At 52.8% G+C, this 17,615-nt stretch overlaps 7 protein-coding genes across 7 annotated transcripts; 2 read left to right on the plus strand and 5 right to left on the minus strand.

The window, feature by feature from the left end:
- Positions 1 to 1,126: 1,126 nt before the first annotated feature.
- GMORB2_5277 (alcohol dehydrogenase, propanol-preferring) lies at positions 1,127 to 2,075 on the plus strand (the record flags this gene model as incomplete). Its single annotated transcript, XM_035467251.1, has 2 exons — positions 1,127 to 1,325; positions 1,543 to 2,075. 2 exons carry the CDS (start codon positions 1,127 to 1,129, stop codon positions 2,073 to 2,075), a joined length of 732 nt encoding a protein of 243 aa, XP_035323263.1.
- A 244-nt stretch (positions 2,076 to 2,319) lies between these two features.
- GMORB2_5278 (uncharacterized protein) lies at positions 2,320 to 3,282 on the minus strand (the record flags this gene model as incomplete). The annotated part of the gene is made up of 1 exon (XM_035467252.1): positions 2,320 to 3,282. One exon carries the CDS (start codon positions 3,280 to 3,282, stop codon positions 2,320 to 2,322), a length of 963 nt encoding a protein of 320 aa, XP_035323264.1.
- A 1,413-nt stretch (positions 3,283 to 4,695) lies between these two features.
- Positions 4,696 to 5,262, minus strand: GMORB2_5279 (uncharacterized protein; the record flags this gene model as incomplete). The annotated part of the gene is made up of 1 exon (XM_035467253.1): positions 4,696 to 5,262. One exon carries the CDS (start codon positions 5,260 to 5,262, stop codon positions 4,696 to 4,698), a length of 567 nt encoding a protein of 188 aa, XP_035323265.1.
- Positions 5,263 to 6,499: 1,237 nt separating this feature from the next.
- GMORB2_5280 (P4Hc) lies at positions 6,500 to 7,593 on the plus strand (the record flags this gene model as incomplete). The annotated part of the gene is made up of 3 exons (XM_035467254.1): positions 6,500 to 6,876; positions 7,080 to 7,156; positions 7,376 to 7,593. Coding segments are annotated over 3 exons (672 nt in total), but the record flags the coding sequence as incomplete, so codon positions are not given.
- A 671-nt stretch (positions 7,594 to 8,264) lies between these two features.
- GMORB2_5281 (RNA-dependent RNA polymerase) lies at positions 8,265 to 11,685 on the minus strand (the record flags this gene model as incomplete). Its single annotated transcript, XM_035467255.1, has 2 exons — positions 8,265 to 8,968; positions 9,048 to 11,685. 2 exons carry the CDS (start codon positions 11,683 to 11,685, stop codon positions 8,265 to 8,267), a joined length of 3,342 nt encoding a protein of 1,113 aa, XP_035323267.1.
- Positions 11,686 to 12,441: 756 nt separating this feature from the next.
- On the minus strand, positions 12,442 to 14,570 carry GMORB2_5282 (D-lactate dehydrogenase (cytochrome); the record flags this gene model as incomplete). Its single annotated transcript, XM_035467256.1, has 5 exons — positions 12,442 to 12,941; positions 13,026 to 13,424; positions 13,519 to 13,737; positions 13,814 to 14,213; positions 14,286 to 14,570. 5 exons carry the CDS (start codon positions 14,568 to 14,570, stop codon positions 12,442 to 12,444), a joined length of 1,803 nt encoding a protein of 600 aa, XP_035323268.1.
- Positions 14,571 to 16,204: 1,634 nt separating this feature from the next.
- Positions 16,205 to 17,418, minus strand: GMORB2_5283 (small subunit ribosomal protein S4e; the record flags this gene model as incomplete). The annotated part of the gene is made up of 3 exons (XM_035467257.1): positions 16,205 to 16,547; positions 16,794 to 17,216; positions 17,405 to 17,418. The coding sequence occupies 3 exons, from the start codon at positions 17,416 to 17,418 to the stop codon at positions 16,205 to 16,207; spliced, it is 780 nt and encodes a 259-aa protein (XP_035323269.1).
- Positions 17,419 to 17,615: the final 197 nt, after the last annotated feature.

The following is a 17,615-nucleotide window of genomic DNA, read 5'->3' on the forward strand; positions in this document are numbered from 1 at the left end:
CACACACATGTCCCACCAATAGGGCGGACGGCAACATCTCCAAAGAGGAGGGCCTAACCATCCGAGGTTGGCTTATACTCTCCCCGCATTACACGGCCAATGACAATGTTCGCATAGGTAACATGAAGGGCTTCAGAAAGGGGAGTTCATTGGATAGCAGTATAGTGGAAATATACGGCTTCATTGTTCAATGTTAGGGACATTCTGGCACGATCGGGGAGGTGAAACCTGATTCGGCCTCCTGCGTGGGAGAGGAAGGAAGGAGCGCTGGGTGCACCGTCACGAGGAAGGAACAGGTAGACAGGAATTCTATCACCATCTGCCTAAAACACTCCCTCGTCCATGAAAATCTCTTCATATGTTCTTCCCTGGGCTTTGCCCAGTAGCTCTTATGCCTTTTTCGTATTTAAAGAGCCAGTGAATGCCTTATTACGTCGGGCACTTACAAAAAAAAAAAACTCGACCCGTCTATCTTGGCAGACTCCCCGCTTCCCCGGATTTGTATATCCAGGATACCATTCTTCGATCCCACTGGGCCAAACCTGACATGATTTTATTCCCCTGCCCCGGAGAAGAAGCGCAGTGTCGGAGAAGCACTGATACCATCCAACCTCAAGCCCACGTGGCCACAGGATCACTGTTTGGGATAACAGTTCCCTACTGCCCGAGGTGTTTTGCCGCCTAGGACCGAGATGCTGATTCAGAGAGGGGAACGACTTCAGGAGGAACCGCAGTAAAAAAGTGATAAGCGTACCTATATTGACGAGAGGTTTCAACCTTTTCGTAGGAAAGAAGAAAGCGCAGCTTTCGAGAATATAATACAGTACTGCTCGAATTAAGATGAAAGCAGGCCAGCGGGACGGTGTGAGTGTTTTTTTTTTTTTGGGGGGGGGGGGGTTGGTCAGAGGTTAGCCCTTTTGGGGGAGGGGGGGAGGGGGAAACCGGCAAACTCCCTCACAAACCACTGACAATCCTTCCTTCTCTCCAGAGACTGAATAAAGTCGTCATAAACGACATCCCAATCCCGGGGCCAGGCCAGGACCAATTCCTCGTCAAGACCTACGCCGCGTCGCTATGCCACTCAGACCTGAACCACGACCTCCGTCCTGAGACTGGGATCACGACTATGGGCCACGAAGCCGTCGGCCACGTCACCCGGATGCACCCTTCGGTGGCAGGCAAGGGCTTTGAGGTCGGCGACGCCATCGACTGGGAGTACTCCGTGGGCTGTTGCTTCGAGTGCGACGGGTGCCGAGTGCACAATCTGTACTGCTCCCGGGGTCAGACGGCCGTCCAGGGCTTCAGCGTCGACGGCTACTTCAAGAGTACTGTGTCGTCGACCACCGGAACGCCATCATCCTCTAGCAGGGGCTGGACATGAATCGTAGCGCTCCCCTCTTCTGCGCAGGAATAACTGGTACGGTACCATCCCCATCTGTATTCAACCTTGCTCCTGCTGACAGAGAAAAAATCTCCCCGAAACGAAGATGCAATAGAATAAACAGCTTTCCACGCAGTAGATGGTTGTGAACTGAATCCGAGACAATGGCTTGCCGTCATCGGCTGCGGCGGCCTGGGACAGTATGCGACGCAGTACGTACGCTAAGGCCATGGGCATCAAGGTTATGGGCATCGATATCAACGATGATGCCCTCGCCTCGGTCAGGGGTCTAAGCGCCGACATCACCGTCAACTCGGCCACGACTGCAGATCTCGTCCATCAGCTGAGAAGTGTGACGGGGAGTAGCCGTGGCGTCCATGCCGCCCCGCATATCCTGAGGACCGGAGGCGTGCGCATGGTCATCGGCATGGCACCCCGTGACTTGCAGGTGTCGACCTATAGCCTGGCCACCGGGAGGTACGGAATCAGAGGAGAGAGCAGCAGTACGCCGCAGAGGATGCACAAGGCTGTCGAGTTCCCCGCCAAGCATGGCATACAGCCTGATGTCGAGTTTAGGACGCTCGAAGATCTGCCGCAGATGGCTGACGATATGATCCACGGCAGAGCTACGAGACGGCAGGTGGTCAGATTTCAGAAGGCAAGGAAACAATGGCGGTTCGCCAAAGTTGAATGAAGAAGAGAGAGAAATCCATACTTTTTTCCATCCCTCTGTGGTGATCTTCCAGCTCTTCTTTCTACCCTTCTTGCTCCGACCTGACTGTCCGTAAAAGAAAAACATAAAACCTCAAAGGCATATAAGATATTCACCCTCGTCAATTTCACATTGTCATTATCAATATAACTTGGTATCTTGATCCTTCCTCTATAACATATAATTCCAGCTAGTGTTTTTTTTTTTTTTTTGACATATTGCGATATTAAAGCGCAACAGCAATATCAACATGTCGAATACCCCTTTCGACGAGGTCAATCTCGTCAATAGACTCAGCGTCATCATCCAGCGCGACACTAAACTGCCCACTCAGGATAGCCCAGTGATGCCGAAACAGCCTCCTCCTCTCCTCGACGTCCGCCAGGGGATGAAACCTTGTCGGCAACCTCGGCACCACCACCCCCTCTGCCGTTGCTGACGATGATGACGGCAACGACGGCCAAGTCTCCCACTTGCAAGTCGCTCTAGCAGGCTGATTCGATGGCCACTCAAAGTACGCCTGCATCTTATACCGGCACCCGCGGACGCTCATGTCATGTGCTGGACCGACAGGCGTGGCGAATACCGACGGCGAGATGCCTCGGGGAAGTGGGAGCGTCTCGAAGCTTGGCCGGACAAGCTGCGGCACGAAGCAGATGTACCGTGACGGTACCCGGAAATGACGGAGGGTATCGATGCTGATAACGGGGATGGAGCCATCGTCGCCCTCCGCATCAGACGGTTGGAGGCTGTGCTCTACCCAGATGCGCTCACCGCGACGGTACGGGACGAGAGGTCGGTCAGCACCACCACCACCACCACCACCACCGTGGCCATCGTCATTGTTGTTATGCCTTGTTGGTGAGGCTCCCGACTTGCACTCTGTGGCTGGGGTAGCCCAGCCGTTCTTTATGAGGAGGCCGTGTGCGTCAGAGAGGGTGGGAAAGTCGACTCTACCGTCGCCACTGCTCTGATCGAGGTCGCTTCGGCACCTTTTCACGAGTGAAGGGTCTCGATTGACCCATGCCTTGTTGGCGCTCGTAGAGTTGACTTGCCGCAGGACGATGGAGCCGCGCTGGTTACTCCAGAAGCGCTGGGGGGACTCGAGGAAGACGACGCCGGCTTCTGGCCCATGTCGGTACGTGTAGTGCCAAACAGCGCTCTGGAAATTGTATTGGACTTCGGCCATTTCTTCGTCATTGCTCCATGCCCTCCTGTCTTTCTGCTTCCCGTATATGCCGAGGGCAGGGGTGGTTAGGGAGCCTGAGGGGGCGGAGGAAAGATAAAATAAACAAGCATGGGATGATGGTATGGGTATTAGATGGCCTGCTTTATGTACCGTATACAATATCCCACTCCCCGGACCATAGATCCAAGAAGGAATACAGACCGAGAGAGGGTGTGGAGAGCACATGCCTACTTCACGGAGCGTCTTCAACTTCAGCATCGACCCTGACGCGTATCGCTGCACCAGTCATGGAAGGCATGACGTTAGGGTGGCTCTTGCACTGTCAGTGGTCAATCCCCGAGACAAAGCGTGCAACTATGGCACGGACTGCTAGGTGAGGACAAACAGACACGCTTGCATTGGTGGCCAACAGCCCTTGTCAACTTATGGCTCCGCTCCGAGAAGCTATTGCTGTATTACCTACGTTGTGATAGACATTCCATGCACGGATTGGTTATGTGCCCTCGTTGATCTGCTGTCTGTCTGTGCCTCCCGGCCTGTTTTCTTTTCTTGACTTGGAGAGGGAGGAGTGACGAGTGACCTCGGTAAGCCTCACGTTCAGCTATTGGGCGTTGAGAGACCGTGACTCGAGGAAGCGGCGTCGCAGAAGGAAGACGGTGTACTGGCAGGCCCTAGGCTGGGACGTGCTCATGACTACAGTAATCGACTGCGGCGAACGTCCGCGAGCGCCCCATACTCGTAGTCGATGGCAGTTTCTTCTACCAAACACCACCAACACGGCCACGTTGCATCGTTAACGACAAGGGACAGCGGGCGTTCCCGGGGACGAAGAGTTTTCCCGGCTGAACTGACAGTGTGCCGGTCGAGGACGAGAGAGGAGCGGTTAAAGGCAGGGAGTAAGGGTGGTGGCGGTGGGGTGGGGTGGGTGTATAAGACGAGGAAAAAGAAACAAAAGGAGCCGGCCGCCCATTTTTACCATGCTCTGGGCTCAACGCACCCTTCACGCCATCTGACGCCAGCTCGTTGTTTGTAGGATGACGCTCCGTGTAGATACGGCAGGCTTGAGGTACATGACATGCTCGAATGCTCTGCGAACTTATGTGGGGTGCTGACGAGAAGCTGACAGCAGCAGCGCTATGTGATTATTCAACGCCATGCTGCCGATTGCGCAATCATGGGAAGGCGGAAAGAGGAACGCAAGGAGCTCTCTCCTCAAGGGTAAACAAGGAAGACAATGTACGTGGTTGGCGGGTTCTTCTTATTTGAAATATTGACGCTGTCATAACGTTGGGGTTTTGTGTTCTGCTCCTGAATGGTTCCATATATATATGCTTGCATGGGAGTGATCGGAGATGGGTATTATTGGGTATTGTTATGCATGTAGGAATGGAATGGTTCGCTGGACTGGTTCCTTTATGATTCATTTCTGTCTACCGGCCGGCCCTTTGTTGGTTCGTCTTGCTGTTTTTGCTGCTGCTGTTGAATCTGCTCCAGCTCTGTAGTCGGAGGCTTGGTCATGCCTAGCTTTTCGTAGAGTGAGTCGATCATCTTGTTCATTTCCTCCTCGACCTCATCCTCGTCCTCGCGGCTGAGGTTGGTGGGTTTAGTGAGCTGAGCCTGCGTCCTCTCTCTCAATTCCGACATGGAAGTCAGGTCGAATGCCCACCCGATGCCGCCGAGGAGCATGACACCGAAGCTCATGACATTGAGCGTAGCCAGGCCGAGGGCGCGCGCAGCAATGATGCCCTTGTCGTCTGCGTTTATGGGGGCTCGATTTGACACGTAGAATGGTGGTATTGTGGCGGCCCTCATGCGTATGACGGACCGGCGGGATACAGCTACCGAGGCCGCAAGGAAGCCTGCGCCAGCGAGGTAGAGACCTACTTGCCGTATCTGGCGAGAGAACGGCGACTGAGATGGCGGCTGTGTGGTCGTAGTTTGGCCCGATGCCAGGGGCAAGGGCGTGGTATCTGGAGCCATGACAGCTGGCTAGATTGAAGAAGGGGGGGGGGGGGATGATAGCGTCGGTAACGATGGTGATGCTGTTGGCCCGCGAGAGCTTGATGGAGAGGAAGACGCGAAGGCGAAGGGGAAAACTCGCTGAATGCAATTAGCAGGTGGGACCCTTTATTTTGGTAGGTACGACCGTCGACCACTCACCTTCACCTTATGCAAGTTGTGAACATTGGCTCTAACAAGTATCATAACATTTCTACGGTTTCCACGTCTTTTTCGTTTTTATTTTTTATACCGAAATACACGGCAATAACAATGATAAAAGCCCTCACGATCCCGATGAGAATTGGATACAAGGTAGACACAATAAAGACATCGTACCGTATTACTCGTTTTCAGGCCGTGCAGTTCAAAGATCTAACCACCCACCTGAGAGGCTGACTCAGGCAACCGCTGCAATCGAAGCTTCCGACGGAGGGGAAGGAGCTATTAACAAGTGTCTGGAAGGAGCGATCAACGTAAGAGGTAGAAAGCACTAACGCAATGCAAGCGTACTGCTGCCATACTATAGTGATACTCGCAATACTCATTTCTCTCGTCGTACAGCAAATGGGGAATCTCTGACCTCGTAAAGGATAAACGGGTCAATCAGCTGTGAACAGAAGCCGCTGATCGACCTTTCGGACACGATTCTCCCCTCCTCAAGTCGGTAATATCCCTGTACTCGAGACACGGCTCGGCCTATTTGCATACGGCTACACGCACGTTCAGATAAAACCTGCAGCAGCCAACTCCGGGCTATGAGCCCTCAACTGCTGAGCGGAGCGGCACCTCTTGTCCTCTCACTACCCTTAGCCTCTCCATCAACACTACGTCACCTGCAAATACCGTTCTTCTTCTCTGGTTAGCCTAATGAATCCAGTTCCGTTGACATCCTGCAGCACTCGGGCCCCCATCTAGCATTCTGCTAGTCAAGGTAGGCCTCCCCAACTACGATCCATACGGTCACACCTACAGCAACCAGTCACACGTATTTACCTCAGCTCAGATCATCAAGAAGTCTAGATATTATCTTCCTGGGCCTCAGCACATCATCTTTTCTTTTCTTCCAACGTCGAATACCACTATTCGTTGAAAGTGGTCCCCAGGTCCATCTCATATCTTTCTTCTCTATCCCATCACCACCGGCAACACCCGACGACCCGAACGCTGCACGCTGCACAACAACAGCAGCAGCAGCAGCAGCAGCAAAGGGGCAATCATGCCGAAACCAAACAAAACTAAATCAAAGACAGCAGCATCTCCGTCTCAGCCAGTCGCATCTACTCCCGTGCCGCCCTCATGGCCACCCTTTAAGCCCCATTTGCCCGTTGTTCATCTGGCCCCCGAGCTGCACGAGGCCACGCCTATGATCGCCCTCATACCTTTCTTCTTCCCTAAGTCGCTGTGCCGAGATTACGTTGCCTTCCTCCGGACTCTACCTATGCAGACAACTCCATCTCGTCCCAAACGTGGTGAGGCCGTGCGTGTCAACGATCGTTATCAGATCCAAGACCCGCTCTTTGCCAGCCGTTTATGGGAGCAGACGGGTCTCAAGGAGGCCATCCTCAATGACAACCCGCATCTTCAAGATCTCTGGTGAGTGACATATTGCTGATTTGCACATCCATCAACTGGGAATGTTTGTTTGCCAGGGTGCATTGTGACGGAGATTAGCAAGCCGACAGGCAGCGCTCTCCCCCCTTTCCCGGCCTTTGAAGCGACATTAGCCCCTCCCGAGGATTTCTAGTTACACGAGGCTAATGCAGCTTGTCTTTTTTTTTTCGTGGCAAACGTTCCAGGGGTGGCGAGCCTGTTGGTCTCAATCCAAATATACGAGTGTACCGCTACTCCAAGGGTCAATACTTTGACTGTCACTGTAAGTAGGAAGATGGAAACTCAGAAGAGAATGCTTCTTCAATCTTTTTCATGACCCCCCCCCTCCTTCCTTGGTTCGCTTGCACCTACGCCAAGGAAAAACAGCACCCTTTTCCTTTCCTACTTTCTTACTCATTCTTTTCATGCCACCCAAAATCTGTTTTTGGCGGAGCTGGACATGTCAAAACAGTCGACTAACCCTCGAGAATTTACACGACAGATGACGACTCTAACTCCTTCATCCTCCCGTCCTCACCCCCTGTACCCGTACGTACCACCTGGACTCTGCTCCTCTACCTGACTTCCGCATCTGAAGGCTGCATCGGCGGTGAGACTGTTTTCTACCCAAACGACCGTAGGTCAGCTGCCGAGGAAATCGTAGTAGCCCTCGAAACGGGTATGCTCCTGCTGCACAAGCATGGCAACGATTGTCTGCTGGTTAGTCTACCTTTCCTTTCGTCTCCTGTGTCTCGTATCCCCTCTTTTATTTCGTAAAATCATGACATTGTCACTTCTCCTGTTTCCCGATCTTCGTCCCGGCCTGCACGGTCGGCTTCCCCGAGCGCAGGCAAACAAGCAAACCAGCTCCCACACTTGGCACGTCCACATACATACACAGCCTGTATGAACAAATCCGTCAAATAATTCCTTCCTTCAACTTGCTAATGTCCCCGAATTGTCTATTGCAGCATGAAGGCCGCCAGGTCGTCGACGGCGAGAAGTGGGTTCTCCGGACTGACCTGTGTATCCGAAAGTAAACAAACCAAAAGAACGACATGATCTTCAGCACGCACGCATCACAACACTTTAACTCTACAATAGAAAGGGGTCGAGGGGCTAACAAGCAGCCTGGCCCCTCTTTGCTCTTCAACGCACTCAGCCACAAGACTATGACCCTCGCATATCGTACACTACTCATGAAGTGATGTCCAGCCTTGTGTTTAGCAATTTTCTTGCCTATGTCTTGGCTATTGCCGCTGTCTTTACCCATCGCACCGCCTATGCGCATCTAAGACTTTTCCAGCTAGTAGTTTCCTTTCATCTACTCCCACTTCCCTCCCCATAATACTTTTCCCCTCGGTTTCCCTCTCCGTATCGTTTCTGTGTCGTCACTTGTCGGCTTCGAGGCCACTTGCATGCGCTATGCGGATCAGCGCAGAATGAAAAATCCACGGGAAGCTGATGAGGGGCATGCTAGAGGCATCAAGTGCCTGAAGGGCGGCAGCCGGGGTATCCTCGTCGGGTGCGTGCTCCACCTGATTCTGCTCGGCCAAGGCCGCCTTGACCTGTTCCTCCGTGACTTGATACATGGCCACGACGAACCGGTCGACACTCTCTGCGTCGCGGCCCCCGGCTTCCTGGTAGCAAATTTCGCGGAATCGCTGTCTGAGCGAATCGTACTCCCTTCCCAGCTGTTCCTGTCTCTTGTAATCGGTCCCAACCGTCGGCTTGGACATGGCGAAGCCGGTCCATAGCTCAAACTCGGTCGCTACGCCGTGCTGGGCTAGGATGCGCCGCACTGACGTATCGTACTGCACCTTGGTCACCCTGGCCGCCACGAGCAAGGCCGGATCGCGCCCGAAGTGGTTGAGGATCCTCTTGTCAAAGCCGTGCTCCCATTCTGGGCGGAACTCGACTGGCTGCTCAGAGACCTTGTCGAATATCCGACCCAAGGCCTTGCCAGATCGGTACGACCTCGTCTTCTCCATAAAATGCGGCCACGCCCTGGGTTGTAGGCTCTCGTTCCATTCGGCGGGATGGCCTGTCTTGGGGAAGTCAACCGCTTGGGAATGCAGCTCTGCAAGAAGGAGGCCTTTTTTCATCGTCAGCTTGATTAGAACTCTGTCTTAAGGATGCAGGTATCGGTGGTACTGAATCGATGGTGTTCCTACACTTGGGTGATTTGGGCCCCTCCTTGTCAGCGAGACCCAGATGTGCCGTGGCCACGAGACCCAAGACGTCATTCTTGACATAGGACACAAAGAATTCTCGCATGTCATTTACGTTGACGTCGCGGTTGAGCTCCTCTGGAATGATTCCCGTATAGTTCATGGGTTTGAAGTTCCATTCTTTAGGTATGAGTCTCTGGTCCCAGATGACGAAATAGTCGTCGCCGTCGAGGTCGCCGCCGGAGAGCATATTTGGGACAGGCCTGTCACCCGTTTTCGGGAAAACGACGACGTCTCTCAGGTGATGCAACTTTGGCTCGTTGACTGCATTGACCACCCTGATATCACCCGGGTGCAGCGACGGATTCCTCCCCACAGCGCAGATCCCCTCTATGATAATGGTCTTCCGGGGGCTCGTCGGGTCTGTGATTTGGAGAAATATCTGGGGAAGGTTGTCGACTTCGGGTCTCTTCAGGCTTTCCGTTTCGAACGAGTGTCCTCTCAATGATCCTGTCTCGTCAACGCACCCGAGAACGAATGCACTCTGGCCAACCTGAATCCTTGCCTTCTCCTTGAGAAGCTTCAGCGACCAAGAACGCCACAGGTGGAGGACGCTCACGACAAAGGGCTCCTTGATCGAATTGCTGACGAAACCGGCCCTGAGGAGCTTGGAAATAATGAGTGTGACCTGGTTCTCATCGACAAATTGGGCCAGCATCCGCAGAGCCATAGATGTGTCGTCCATTGCCGCCTCAAACTGCCGCAATTGTTGGTCTAGCAGTGTTTCAAAAACGCTTGACGGAACACCCAGTGCTTCAAGCAATACGATGGTTTGACGGTTCAACGACGCCGATGAAAACTTGGAATGTCGGATGATTTCAAGGCTGTTGAAGTCTGTTTTGAACTTCTCCTGCGACTTCCGTATGTGCACCTCCATACCCTTTGCCCGTGGCCACACAGCCAAGACTCCCTTGCAGCCACCCATTCGGAACTGAAAGGCCGATGGTTCAACGGGGACATTTATCCTCATGTCTTCCATGATGATTCGCGCGAGGAAGCTAGAGATGATTCCGACGCCATCTGTGAAGCAATAGCCGTTTCTCTCAATGTCGGGAATCTTACAAACCGTGGGCGAGCGGATTCCCTTGATCTCTCTTGTCGTCGAGAAGCACTGCCCCACCCTGGCTGTGTATTTTGCTATTATCTTGATGTGGTTGAACTCGCCCATCCACTGCCGAATATCATCGCACGAGGTGTTCTGGGTGGGACAGAAGAAGTAGACACCGCATTCCTTGAGCTGGGAGCTCCCAAATGCTAGGAATTCATATGTTCGATCGCCTATCCGGATCCCTTGGTACAAAGTCCTTAAAAGCCGGGTGTATATAGCTTCGTTATTGCCCCGTGACATACCGATCTTGCCCTTCTCCGACTCCTCCAGAAACTGCACGCGTAGAAACCTGTCTTGCAGTCTGTCATATTTTCGGAGAACTCTGTTGGAAGTCTCAGCAACAGGTGTGCTGAATCTAACTGTAGTCGGTGTGACATTCGCCTTGCGGACTAGAGTGCAGTAGTGTGGAAGGCCAACGTTTGGAGCGTACTCCAATGCATTCGGATTTGTGAAGGCTTCCATTGGATCCTTGAGCCTTTTCCCTTGATCTGCGGCAAATTCTAGCCGCAGACGAGCCTTGATGGGCTTTTCTTCAGACAGTTTTGCAAGAAAGGCCTCGGTTATCTCGTGCTCATTGATGATTCCCTTTGATATGCAAACTTCAAGCTGGTAGCGAACGGGAAATTCAAGGTGAATAGACGTGGAAGAATGTTCCAAAAGGGCAAAAGCACCTCTGTGTTCGATGGACATATAGTGATTCAGACGTTGCCACACAATAGCATCACTTCGGGGAAGAATCTCGATATCGGGTGTGCGTACGAATCGAATGTTGAGCTCCTCGAGAGCGGAACAGAGCCGAGCAATGGCGCTCTCTCGTGGCCCGCTATTCTTGTCGAGGACAAAGTGGAATGTCGTCCAGCGGCCGATATCTATATGCTCAGGGTCTTTCATGTCGTTATGCAGAGATATAGGATATGCAAGAGGAACGTTTATGTCTTCGGCAACGTCGGTGGTGCGGCTCCAAAAGTCCCTGTCTTTGAGCCATCGTGGCCTTGTATCTCCGAACTGAGAGAGATCTTCAGTCTCGTATGCATATTTTCCTTTTAGAAAGTACTGGGGCGGGAAGTCCAACGAGATGACAAGAGCACAACGGAGATGGTCGGGGTCGTCGATGTAGCGGACAGTCTTCATCTGCTTCACATCGATGGTGAACTTGAACTCTCTCGTCCCCGACCAGGATTCCGACCTGGCCGGGAGCGGGAAGTAGGCACTTAGATTCTTGGACCTTGCGTCAAGCACCAACTTGAGTTCGCGATTGCCAATCGGAAGGGCCGTCTTCATTATCTTGATACTTTGCTCCCCAATGTTGACCCCAAACCCGATGCTTCTTGGATAAACATCAACATCAAGAGAATAGGACCGACCAGATTTTGGAGGCAGGAACGGGATCAGGCCAGCAGGATGCATGGTGCCTTGCTGGTACGATTTGCCTCGCGTGCGGCGGGCTCTGGGATTCTGTTTAGGTCGAGGCATAAGCCCATGTGCAGAATGAAACAAGAAAACAGAAGGTGAGTGCTAGAACCAAGGTCTAGGAAGAATAGAGCGAGGCAGGAGCTTACGTGGAGCGTTGTTTTTTTCCTTTTTGGAGGGCACAATAGAGGAAAGAGCTGTGGGGATTCTAGGGAACACATGAGATAGTAAAAGTTATGTACCATGTGAGCAACCGTCAGTGCGGTGAATAATGGCTGTGCCGGCTATTCTACATGCACGCAACCGATGATTTGGAGTTCCAAACAAAGAAAGGGAACTGTTTGTTGATGTATCAGGCAGTGAATAGGTCGTGGTTCCTCTGGGAATGGTGCCGCGGTGGGACGAGGAACAGGCTGGGCTGGAGGGAGCGCATAGTAATGTTATAGAATAAATATCAGAAGAATCTCGCCTCAATACATTGACTAAGTTATTGTGAAGCGTGAAATGGATGCGTGCGAGGGCTTGGAGATGTTGATTTTCGCTGCCGTTTTCTATCACCTTCTCATATATTCCTTGGCGTGGGCATGGGTGTGCAGAGAACGGGAGGAGTATGATATGAGTCTGAATGCAAGACCCTAACATATATATTTCTGTAGCTGACTCCTTCGCAAGATCTATCCCTTTGTTAGATGCGAGGAGTAGTGGAGAGTGCTGCGAGGGTTGAAAAAGAAAGGGAAAAAGAAAGGCAAACCGCCCGAATCTTTGCTCTTACTACTTATTGTTCCTTCCCTTTTGGGCGATGTTGCCCCAGCATCACCATCACTGAGATTTGGTCGTAGGCATACCCACTCCACCGAGGCCAATAGCCCAGTCTTTGGGCTTCTTGCCAATGGTGTTGGCAAGAATGGGCATCACAGAATCATCTGTGGGATATGGCTCGTCCATCCAGGGGACATTCATGATCTTTCCGGGGTTCAAGATCCATCGGGAGTCGAGGGACTGCTTGATGGCCCTCATGACATTGATGGTCTCGGGGCCGACCTCCCAGAACAGACCCTCCTTCTTGCCCCAGCCTATCGAGTGCTCCCCTGTACACGTTCCCTCCATGTTGAGGGCACGCTTGACCATATTCTTGACACAAGTCTCGACCTTTTCACGTTCGACCGGGTCGCGGCTGTTGTACATGATGCTCTCATGGAAGTTGCCGTCGCCAATGTGACCGAGTATGCTGGCAAAGAGGCCCAGGTCGTCCATCTCCTTCTTGCTCACTTCGATAATATCAGCTAAACGACTAAATGGGACGGCGACATCGGTGCTCCCTGAGTAAAGGAAGAGGGGTTAATATCAGTCATACATATATTTGTAGAGGGAGGGGGGGAGGTGTTGAGGTGCAATCCACTCACAAACGCTCTCATCGCCCTTTCTGAGAGATAGCATGGACCATAGCGACTCCTTCCTTGCTGACCACAGGAGTTTCTGCTCTCGAGCATCCTTGGCGAATTCAAAGTTGCCTCCCCCGTTGGCCGCCGTGATGGCTTGCACCCGTTCGATGTGCTCCTTCACGGCAGCCTTGGTGCCTGAGAATTTGAAGAAGAGAGTGGGTAGCTCTTTCCACACGCGGGGCGCAGTGGCCCCTCCCAGGTTAACCACCTTCATCTGCACTTCATCCATGATCTCCAACGCTGCCACTTGAATACCAGCCTGCATCACCCCAGCGGCCGCTGCCGCCGCATGTCGGATTGTCGGGAAGGTGACTATGGCGACAGAGTATTCCTCAGGGACGATGGCCAGCTTGAGTGTCGCTATTCCCTGCAAGTCAGTGCATGGTGCCCTCTGTGCAGCTGTCGGGGGTGGGAAAGCGATGTTAGAAGCAAGCAGGGGAGAAATATCACGAACCTTCAGTGACGATTCCCAGGGTCCCTTCAGACCCGACGAATAGACTGTTGAGGTTGTATCCAGCTGATGACTTGCGAGGCCTACGACGAGTCTTGATTATCCGACCATCGGCCAACACCACGGTCAAGTTGATGACCCAGTCTTTCATGGTTCCGTACCTGACAGCATTGGTGCCGGAGCAGTTGGTGCCGATCATACCACCAATCTTAGCACTTGGCCCTGCAAGTTCGACAACCGTGGGATTAGTCACTCGTGTTCCCCCCCATGACAGAAGAGGCCCGCGTGTCCGACTCACCAGGGTCAACGGGGAAGAACAGGCCGCTGTCCATCTGTGCAAGTTTCTCGTTCAGATCCTGCCAACCGATGCTTGGCTGCACTACGATATCCATGTCCTCCTTATTGAGCTGGAGGATTTGGTCCATGAAAGCGAAGTCGATGCTGACACCTCCATAGGGCGCTGAGAAGTTGCCTTCGAGACTGGAACCACCCGAAAATGGTATGATGGGGATACGGTACTGGTGGCATATACGGGCAATCGCCGATACCTGCTCCGTCGTTCTCGGATACGCCACTGCAACCGGAAGAGTGTCGGGGTTGACTGTCGACCACTCCGAGTATCCGTGTGCGTGCAGGTCCTCGGGGTCCGTCGAGATGAGATCACTGTTCCCGAGTTCTGCGATGATCAGGTCCAAGGCCTACATCAGACCATCCAAGGTGGTTAGTCACGCGAAGGCCGTGGTGAGATCTAGAGGTTGCGAGTAGCTTACTGTTTCCATCTCCTTAACTGTCGCATACCGTTGCTCGTTATCCTTTTTAAGAAGCGCCGTGTCGCTTGCGCCTATGCGTGACATCGCAATGCCGTAGCCCAAGGCTGTCGCAACGGCGCTAACGGCCAAGACACCACCGCCGGACCACTGATTTGCACTTTTGGGAGGATTGCTCTGGCCACCGTGACCAGTGCGCCGGGGGGCGCTGGTGGTGAGAGATCGGCGAGCCCCGTTACACCATCCGCGCCGGCGGAGCAATGCCCCGATGCCACTCCGAGCTGACATCTCACCGGTTCTTCTCAAAGCGACCAGGCTATTAGGTGAGGATAGAGGAGGCAAACAAAGAGGCAATTGCCAGGTCTCTTCAGTAGTACCCGAAAAGTAGGAGATAGCTATCGTCTGGGAGGTACAATGTTGTCTGGATGCAGCATTGCCAACTCAAGCAGCAAGCAGTCCTGGTAACGACAGCGAAATACGGAGATGCCAAACAAGTCAATGAGGAGAATACTTGATAGAGGAAGAGGGGAGGAGAAGAAGGAAATTCTGACACTCAATCCCCGTATCCATTCAAAGTCCCAGTGGGTACGGTGATATCGTAGAGTCACGAGCTGGGTACGGGGGATGGCGAGAGCACTCCACTCCTGCGCTTGTACTTGCAGCTTAAAGCGTAGGATTGGGGTTCGGAAAACACAATGTCTCGTCTTCGGGTTATAGGCCCAGCGAGTGATGTCCTGGTGGGCAAGTTCAGGTATCAGGGTTCCTCAACGGGAAAAGGGTCTCGGGAAAGGCCTGGGGGAGCAACGACATCAAAATTCCCCGCCATCGCCCCTCATCCCTCATACCCGCCCCGCCGCCCCTCTTTCCCCCCAATTGGCAATCCTTACTAGGCATGAAGTTCGACTAGTAACAACCACCGAGAGCGTGGGTGATGGGTTCGTATGTTTCCAGCAGCAGTAGAATTCAGTCACTACGGTTGATGGATCAAGGGCGAGGCCATATCAGGGAAACGAGTGTCCTCTTGTGTGTAGATGACGGTTCGTCGTTCCCAAGTCGTTTGTTCAGATCATCGAAGCCGACGACTTGATATCCTCGGTACTTTAATCCGCCGAGAGTAATCTGTACACCGTTAGTATAAGTCTAGGGTGTGTGTGTGTGTGTGTGTGTGTTTTCGACGGTCCCCAAACCCCAGTTGGGTGTCACCGTGTCAGTCACCGACGTTTCGGGGCTTTCGGCATGTCTTCAATTTAATACATGCAATTAGCAACAGGATTGGGGGGGGGGGGACTTGATTGACTGGATATGGCAATTATGTGACGAACGTGGGGATGGTCTACTCGTACAGTACAGAGATCTTGTCTACACTCACTATTCAAACCTCGAGTTGGGATAAATCCTGAGGTTATGTGAAGGCGTACGAGTAGTTCCCCCGTTACAATCGGTCTTGAAAAACTCCCAGAAGGCAGGGGCTGTTGTGTGGGGGTGTGCCAGCAACTCAAGGCTGGTGGTAACGGCACAAATCACGGCAGACAAAGACATACAGTCACAGCCCCACGTACACATCGGCTGATGGAACACTTTGGCTTCTAAGCACAGAAGCCCACGGAGAACAGGACAGATTCGACCCTTGGCTCATGCGTCATTTGCTTCTTTTGATTTTTTTTTGTTTTGTTTTTTAATAGTTTCTTTGAAATATCGTGATGGGCCTCCCTTTTTGTGGGAGAACCTTTTTGCCTATCTTTACTTTTTTTTCCCTGGGTTTCGTCAAAAGCTGCAAAGGACGCAAACATCGAAGAAAAAAAGAATCCGAGACTCCAGGGTGTCCTCAGATGCCCGTTAATTTTTTTTATTCCCATTCCACCCAGGATTTGGTGTTGCCCTTCCTACACTGCTAAGAAAAAATAGATAGATGAATACATTTCTTAGTTGTTGTAGGCACGGCGGCGGTCACGCTCCTCGGCAATAGAGAGCTTGACACCCTTGCCCTTGGGCAGGGAGATCCAGGGCTTCTCCTGGCCAATCACGAAGACGTTGCTCTCGCGGGTGGCGAAGCTGTTGTCCATGGCGTCCTTGATGTGGACGATGGCGAAGCCACCGTCGTGGCGCTCACGGTGGGTGATGACACCAACGCGGCCCATGTTACGGCCACCGGTGGCCATGGCAATGGCGCCAGTGTCGAACTTGATGAAGTCGGTGATCTTACCAGTAGCAATGTCGATCTTGACGGTGTCGTTAACCTTGATCAGAGGGTCGGGGTAGCGGATACTGGAGCAGGAGGTCAGTAAGATAAGTAGGGTTGGGGTGGGAACATTACAGCCGTATGGAGTAAAGCTTCCTCTCGTTTCGTGTTTTGTGCAAGGAGAGAGAGAAGAGGAAGAGTAAGGACGAGAATAAAGAAGTGTATGACGCTCTTCTTTTCTGCCCTCAATCTTTCGGATTCTCCCCCTCCAACATGGACTCGAATCGACCAAAGCTTGATCCAACGGCTGAATGATGTCTGACAGAACTCACGTCCTAGCATCGTGCGTGACCAAGAATGGGATTCCGCCGCGGCCCATCTGCACACGCTTGACCTTGCCAAGCTTGTACTCAGCCTCCTCGGACTGGATGCGGTGCACGGTAAAGCGACCCTTGGTGTCATAGACGAGGCGGAAGTTCTCGCCCGTCTTCTCGATGGTGATGACGTCCATGTAGCCGGTGGGGTAGGTCAGGTCGGTGCGGACCTTGCCGTCAACCTTGATCAGGCGCTGGGCAAGGATGGCCTTGGTCTCGCGGTAGTTGAGAGCATACTTGAGGCGGTTGCGGATGAAGACGATCAGAGGCATGCAGTCGCGGAGCTTGTGGGGACCGGCCGAGGGCTTGGGAGCGTAGACACCGGACAGCTTGTCCAGGAGCCAGTGCGAGGGGGCGCTAAGGCGCTTCTGGTGCTTCTTGCTGTGAAGGAGGTCAGTAAATCATGTTCATGTTTTTTTTTCTTTTCGTATTATCCGTCTGGATAATGCGACGGTGTGATGAGGACATTGGCGTTGCATTATTCTTCTTCTTCTCGGTGACTGAGATGAAAAAACAATTCAAGCCGCATCGGAGTTCTTGAATGCTTCCATCTGGGAGTCTTTACTCACATTCCGCGGGCCATTTTGTCGACTGGGCTGTTCTTGTCGGCTGGTGGTTGAGGAGATTGACCGGTGGACTGGAGGGTTCGAGAAGACGACGTGCAAAATGCCAATCCACCTTTTTTTTTTTTCCTTCGCGGTGGTGGGGGTTTCTGTGCCCTACCTCGACCACAACCAGAATACCAATAGCAGTGCACGTGCCCAGTCACGTGCTGCCCTC

This window comes from Geosmithia morbida, assembly GCF_012550715.1.
Source record: "Geosmithia morbida isolate 1262 chromosome Unknown scaffold_3, whole genome shotgun sequence".
Classification (NCBI taxonomy): Eukaryota; Fungi; Ascomycota; class Sordariomycetes; order Hypocreales; family Bionectriaceae; genus Geosmithia; species Geosmithia morbida.